The sequence below is a fragment of the Argentina silus genome (genome assembly GCF_951799395.1).
Source record: "Argentina silus genome assembly, chromosome: 16".
NCBI lineage: Eukaryota > Metazoa > Chordata > Actinopteri > Argentiniformes > Argentinidae > Argentina > Argentina silus.
Window position 1 is genome coordinate 9,944,150 of NC_139670.1, and position 7,472 is coordinate 9,951,621.

General features: G+C 41.9%; 1 protein-coding gene across 2 annotated transcripts in view; it reads right to left on the reverse strand.

Moving 5' to 3' along the window:
* The window catches only part of abcc3 (ATP-binding cassette, sub-family C (CFTR/MRP), member 3), a 39,571-nt gene extending 32,862 nt beyond the window's left edge, over positions 1-6,709 (reverse strand). For both annotated transcript variants that reach the window (XM_083687367.1, XM_083687368.1), the window contains exon 1: positions 6,411-6,709. In XM_083687367.1, coding sequence (XP_083543493.1) covers positions 6,411-6,446 — 36 coding nt within the window. In that variant the 5' untranslated portion in view covers positions 6,447-6,709. The remainder of the gene's footprint in view (positions 1-6,410) is intronic.
* Between the last annotated feature and the right edge of the window lie 763 nt (positions 6,710-7,472).

Consider the following 7,472-nt stretch of genomic DNA (forward strand, 5'->3'; position numbering starts at 1 on the left):
GGCCATCCTCCGATTTCTGCCTCCACTGTCCTCTCTTTACTGTGCTGTCAAAAGAATAGCTTCAATCCCAAAGGCTCACACAATAACAGCCCCTATAACAAAACATCACCTGACACCATATGTACACACCACACACCACACACATGAAAGCCGAGGTAAACAGCAGGAAAAGTGAATCAGTGAATCAGTGGTTAATGTTATCGGAGGTGTTTTGGAAATCAGACCTGTGTCCAGTTTGGTGCGGGGGGGGGGGGGGATAAGCCGTGCCAGCTGGTGAGGCTAGTCTGAGGATCAGGGGTCAAGTCAAGTTCATGGAAGATTTTGGGTGCTTACTGAAGGGATTGCCAGACATTTCACACTTAGTTCACAGTTAGCTCGCCCAAAGGTTGTGATTTAGGAAGACTGGGTTGTGATAGGACCAGATCTCAAAGTGATTATACAGCAACAGGCAGGGCAATAGTGGACCATCTTTCAGTCAACATCATTAAGTTGGCGCCAGGTCAAAAACAAATTGCAACATTTTACAGACATAAATGGATTCATTTGACCATTCGCAGACCTACTGCAATTGTAAATCAATTAGGGACAAAGAATTAGGAGTTGAACAAGTTACATAACATAGTTGTGCAGAGATTTTGACTGAAGATGCCAGAACTTATTTTTGACATGCTCAAATTAACTTACAGTACATATTAACATGATTTATGTCTTCTCAGAAATCCTAATACTAGTTATTTTCTTGAATTTGGATGTAATAGCTAGACTGCTAAGACTCTGACAGGATGGTCAAACGCCATCTCTGCTATCAAATCGTCATTACTGTATAGCCACTGCTCACCAAGCTACCTGTCTGTAAACCTGTCTGTAGTTGTCTGTAAATCTTTCCCTGTGTGGTATTGTTTCCCTCACTGTCTATGACTGTGATTATCTTATCTTTTAATGTTTGATTGACTAAAACTAAAAACTGTCAATAAAAATATTTTTCCCAAAAATAAAATAATAAAATGAGACAATGACACTTATTTAGTGATATGGATGGGAGGAGCAGATGCTTCCACAAGAGTGTACATGGCCCTACAGTACTGGATAAACGACAACCTATTTAGGGAACTACTTTTGCTCTACTTGAGACACAACCCATGCAAACAGGAAGTGGCAGCTCCTAGAAATGCTTGGCATTCTGACTGGTCTTACAACTTCTTCTTCACGTTTCTCTTTCATGTACAGTATGAGTAGCACTGAAACACTTACTGTATCAGCAGAGGGAAAAAAAACTACTTCACAGTGCAGAACTAATCATAGAAATCTGAAGCATCACCTCGGCTCACTTTTTTACTAAATGCGTGGGGCGTCACATTCCGCTCAGCACGGTGTTATGAAATAGTCTGTGGTTGTAAAACAAATAAAATAATAATAAACTTGTTAGTGCTGCAAACCATCTGTTCTCTGTTAGGCCACAGGGCTCTCTGCTGTGTCAATGGGAAATCAACTACTGTGGAGGGCAGGGGGAGGCTGGTGGACGTAGAAATCGGAAAAGACGGGCTCATTATAATGCATGGATTCCATGCATTACAATGAGCCCTTCCTCTGATTTGTACAGCCACCAGCCTCCACGTGTGGAGGGAGAAAATGGCTGCAAAAACATGGATCTGTGTCCTATGGATCTGAAAAAAGAAGGATTATGTTGCCTTGATACAATGACCTGTGGTCAATTCCCCGAAAGCTTCATAGCTTAAGTAGCATTTAATCTCTACAACCCAGGCCCAAAGCCGCCTGAAGGTAAACATTTGAAAATCAATGTTTCCAGGTCAACCTTCTATTCATGAAAGAACAAAAAAATGTGTGTCAAATGAAGAGCTTTGCTGGTCTGCCGTGCCTTCTTCCTCCTAATGGTTAGGGTAAGCACCAGGGGAGGCTGGTGGAGGTAGAAATTGGAGGACAAGTAAATACTTGTTGAGTAAGTAAGCTGATCCTAAAACTGCTCCTGAGGGCAACTCATAACAAACAGAGGAATTGCTGCTGGCCATGATTGCTGTGTGAGCCGTCTGGATGTGGGACCTGCCTGGGGCAGAGAGAGGAGGGGACAACAGCCTTAAAGGTTTAATAGGGGACCCTCAGAGTATTCTATCAAAACTGTTGGAGTTGTGTAACAATTGATCATGTGTTTCTAGGCTTTTTTTTTTCTGTGAGGAAATCACCCATTAAACCATGAGACTCTCACTTCCTGGCTTTTTGCAAGCTCAGCGGTATCTGAAGGGTTCAGGAAAGAGATATTGAAGATAGAGAAAAAGACAATGAAGAAGTAGGCTGTGGTTCATACTGTTGAAAGTTCAACAGAGAAAAACTGTTTTGGAAAGTTAGGTCTTTTTTTACATAAAAAGCAGCATTTTGCTGAATGAGTAGCAATTGGACGCTAATTAATATAGAGGAAAAATTACCAAGGAAAAAGGGACACGAAAAGGTGACGTTAGATAATGACTGAGATTTGCATAATGTCTCCCATTAGGGAAAGGTTAGGAGTACACAGGTGGTAGTTATGATGAGTCATCAAGCTTACACAGCAAATGGCAGATCTGCTTTCTAGGAAAAGTTCATTGTCTGTTGCTTATCAGTGCTTTAATCCACACTGTTAGGAATATAGTTAGTCTCCATGTACAGAATGAATGAATGAATGAATGAATGAATAAATGAATAAATGAGTGAATAAATGATTGAATGAATGAATGAAATGATGAATGAATGGATTATTGAATGAATATGTTTACTTAATCAGCTTGCCTAAGGCAAACGTGTTTATGGATCATGATGACGAGGGTACAAGCTGGAGACAAGGCACAGGCACACACCGTAAATAGGTTTACAAGATGCAGACTAATATTAAACTTGAAAAATTATCCTGATTCTGAGGTGTGAGTCACACAACGCCAGAAAGCTGCCTTCAATTAGTAGTTACAAATGATTATGCCGTCAATTCACTGCTAGCTATACATTTACAAAATAACTGTGATTGAACCTATGTTTGTCATGTCACAAAATGTTTAGGTGTACCGCGTAACAACATGGTAAACACAAAGTAAATTCAGGAGTGAAAACTGAACCCATACGATATATGATAATCCTCCCCAGTCCAGGAGTCTAAAACCACCTTGCACTCGTTTTAAATTAGGCCACAGCGGCCACCACCGTAGTAATCTCTCTGATCTCTCTCTCTCTCTCTCTCTCTCTCTCTCTATCCCTTTTCGGCACCCCTCTACCTGTCTCTCTCACTGGAGGGAGGCTAGGTGGAATGAGGTAAGGACAAGACAATAAGTGACATAGTGCAAGATAAGTGAGACGGTTGGACAGTGACGATTGTTGGGGACACAAGACAATAGACACAATTGCAGTATAAATAGTAGAGTAAAAAAGTAAGTGAATGTGAATGCCTTTCCCGTCCTGTGTCTCTCTATTTCTCTCCTCTCTTTCCCTCTTTCTCGGATTAACGTGAGAAACGTTCTCTGGGGTTCATCAAGGGTGGAATCCTTTTTCCATTGGAATCCATTTGCGTGAAATCCTCGCGTTCATATCGTCTGGGAAATGTGCGCGATGGTCCGATTTACTGTTAGTTCAGATTCCACCCCAAATGATCATGTCACATGCTAATCACCACTGTTCCAATCATCAACAGTGCTTGGATGGTTGTAACGTCATTCACTTACTTTAGAAAAATGGATAAGACCATCTGCTAAATTACTCAAATAAAATGGACTAGACGGTCAGAGAAAAAAATGCATCAACATGCACCCACATACTGTACACTCGAAAGATGTGATTATGCTGTGTGTAGGCTTACTTCAATTATGTGATTATGCAATGTGTGCGAAGTTCCCTTGAGATGCTCAAGTGCATCTGTTTTCATAAAAACACACACACACGCACGCACACACACGCACACCACACATCAGGAAGAGGAGGTGTGTGTGTGTGTGTGTGTGTGTGTGTGCATCACAGCAAATCAGCTACTATTAACCTCTTAAAACACTCATGTATGAACATACAGTATATTATCTCCTAATAAAGCATTACTGATTGTACGACATGTAACCAGCCATGCTGACAAACACTCCTGCCATTAGGGTAAAAGGCAGGCGACTTTTAAAACGGGTCAAAATGGGTCAATGACAATAGAGTATCAAGGAAGGTGACACCAAGAGGCAGAACAAGCTTATTAGGAAAGCTGGTTCTGTCCTCGGTGTCACCCTGGACACTGTGGAGGAGGTGGCCAATAGGAGGATGAGGACCAAACACCTGGCCATCATGGACAATCCCTCCCATCCCCTACATGACACTGTGGCAGAGCAGAGAAGCTCCTTTAGCAACAGATTATTACAACCACGTTGCACTAAGGCGCGCTATAGGAGATCTTTTCTGCCTGCCGCAATAAGACTGTATCTATCTATCTATTTGTCCCTGAAGATAAAACACATAGCAATAAGAAATGAGTTTGTTCCTCTATTTCAAAAGATACAAATGGCAAACAATATGTATTAGGCCTAGATTAGAACATGTGACATGATTGTGATGTAAAGTATCCTAGATGTAAAGTAGCCTAGATCATGTAGGGTATTGTACATACTAGACCAGGGGAGGCTGGTGGAGGCACACATCGGAGGACGGGGTCATTGTAATGCATGGAACGGGATGAGGAATGGTATCAAACAAGTGCGATTTCTACCTCCACCAGCCTCCACTGTATTGTACATATATCACTCTGAGTGAGTGTCCAATTATTTAGTATTCTATGCTATGATTAATTTAATCTATGACTAATCTATACAGTATTGCTGTCTAGTGTCAGTCTAGGTTTATTGGTACTATACCACATCATGTTCTATTCAGTGTCCATTCAGATCAGAGGAAGCCGGATGGGCTCATTCTAATACAGGGAATGAGGTGTAATGAGGTGTAGCCTCAGGCAGAGGTTCGCTGGGCTCGATGAAGTTAGAATCATATTCCCCTCAGGTCTGCTCACTCTGAGAGCATATGCTGCAGTAGCAGGAAGAAAAGCAGTGCTGCCTATGATGTGGTGTTCTTATACACAGTGAGAGGGAGAGAAAGCAAGCCCAGCCTCTGCAGAGGATTATGTCCATTTGAAGTAGGCCTAGACAAGGGAAGCACAAGCTCCAGGTCTTCACCTCGCATAACCTCGTAAACAACTGAGACATGTTGTGGGTATACACGCAGCGAAGAAAATCAGGTGCTGAGTCTTACCCTTGCGATAAGAGGCCAAGTAGCCTACAACCCATAGGCCTATTAACTAGCAGGGAACTTTGAAAAGGCCAAGCTAACATAGGTCTCTACAGGGTTCAAGGAGGATTGGCGGCTTTAGAAGGATATTCCATCATGTTCTGCAACGTTGTAATAACCAGTTGTTGACAACTCCAATTGGAGGAGGCAGCCACACTTTTCAGGCAGAAAGAGGTGTCTGGGCCTATTTCATTGAATTTTATTCATTCATACAAGACAGAATATTTACAACACCAAGTAGAGGCTAAGCTTGTTAAATTGACATCAATCATTTCCTGTAACCCCAACAACTTGACCGCTCAGGCCAAGCCAACACAGGCTTATAATGATGTCCAACCATGGTATATGCACCATGGTATGTATATGTCTGCATGTGAAATAAAAATGTGTGTATCTTATTTTTCCAAATCATAGAGGTTAGTTACATTTTCTCAGGGGCCCCCAATTTGCAAATAAGGGACCACACATGTCTTTCCAACCAATCATCTACCTTTTTTTTAAGGTTTAAGTCATTTGAACTGCTGGAGGAGCCAGTAGAGGCAACTTTGCCTATTTCCCTCCCTGTCCCAGCATTAAAATAAATTACAAACATGTCAACTTTTTGAGATCCTGAAATGAGATAATTAAGACCCCAATTATAACGATAGTGTCGCTGTCAACGGTGAAAAACTAAGAGCATCAATGCCAGGAGTGCCACAGTTAAGGCGCTCATCGTGAGGTCAAATTGAAGTCTGAATATCCTGCTGCATTGATACATCCATTTCCATTTCACCGCAATGCTTTTAGGCTACAACACCTTTGTTATTACATGCCTGACTACCATTAATAAATGAGGATGTGCAATCATTATTATTTTGTGATATATAATTGTCCTGCGCTCGTTCTTGCCGCAAACACAAGCAAGGTATAATCGCTGTATTCATTTAGGCTACAGGGATTAAAAACCCATGAGACACGTTGCTAGGTATAAACTATACACAAGAGTTACAGTAGGAAAAAGAAGACTATTTCCGAACATTTGGAAAACACACTGCGGCCAAGTCAACGTCCTTATGCTTCAGATCCTTGTGATACGCACGAGGTGATCACTACCACGAAACCAACTGCCATCCGGCAGGACTTACCCAGAACGGGAGATTTGGTCCGCATAAGCGCTCCATGACCACGGGCCGACGGTACAACGATCGAATGACCTTTTCCTGATAAGAACAGGTCGCTCCTTTTCTTCTATCTTTTTCTGTTCCTGCACATAAAGAAACCTTAAACGCTCAAACACCCACAGACACACTCCTACAAAAGAGCGGAGCTATGGAGTACGCTGTCGTTGTGTGTAGAGGCACTTTATCTGGGTCTGTAGCCTAGTTTGACTCGCTTCTGAACTAGCCTTTTCTTTCTCCTCTTGCCTCCGAGGCGTGAGGTTACAAGACACACACTCTTCCTTCGTTGTGAGAGGGAGAAAAGTCATTCGGAGGTTGTCATGATGACACATCAGAAGTCCGCCCACACTGGATGTACAGGACCCGCCTTACACACACACACACACACACACACACACACACACACACACACACACACACACACACTCACACACACACACAAATCAAAAGTAACCCACGTCATGACTTTGCAAGTAGCCTAAACTATGACTAAAAATGTCAACGCGAATGTAGCATAGCAGGTAATTTCAGCAGACACAATGAGCCAGTAATACATAGATTAATTGCTGTATATAATTATTACAAAATAGAACGTTCAGATAAAAGAATACAAAAATAATAGAATATGAAAGAACAAAACAGAATACAGTAGTCCAGCTATAGCCTACTAGAGAGTTTTGGAAGATGACATACTCTATGTACTGTACTGTTGGTCTACTCAATCAGAGTTCCCAATTTACTACTCTGTACTCAATAGCTTACAGTGTGTGTGTGTGTGTGTGTGTGTGTGTGTGTGTGTGTGTGTGTGTGTGTGTGTGTGTGTGTGTGTGTGTGTGTGTGTGTGTGTGTGTGTGTGTTCTTGTGTGTTCCTGAGCCCAAATTCTGTGTGTGCAGGTTACAAAGCAAATTGTTGAACTGAACACAAGCATACCTGTATTTAAACTTATAGAAATAGTCATGCTAGAGTTCAGGAGCTGTCACATGAAAGGAACCATTGTTGGCAGTGGCAGCATTTGACTTAATGTTACT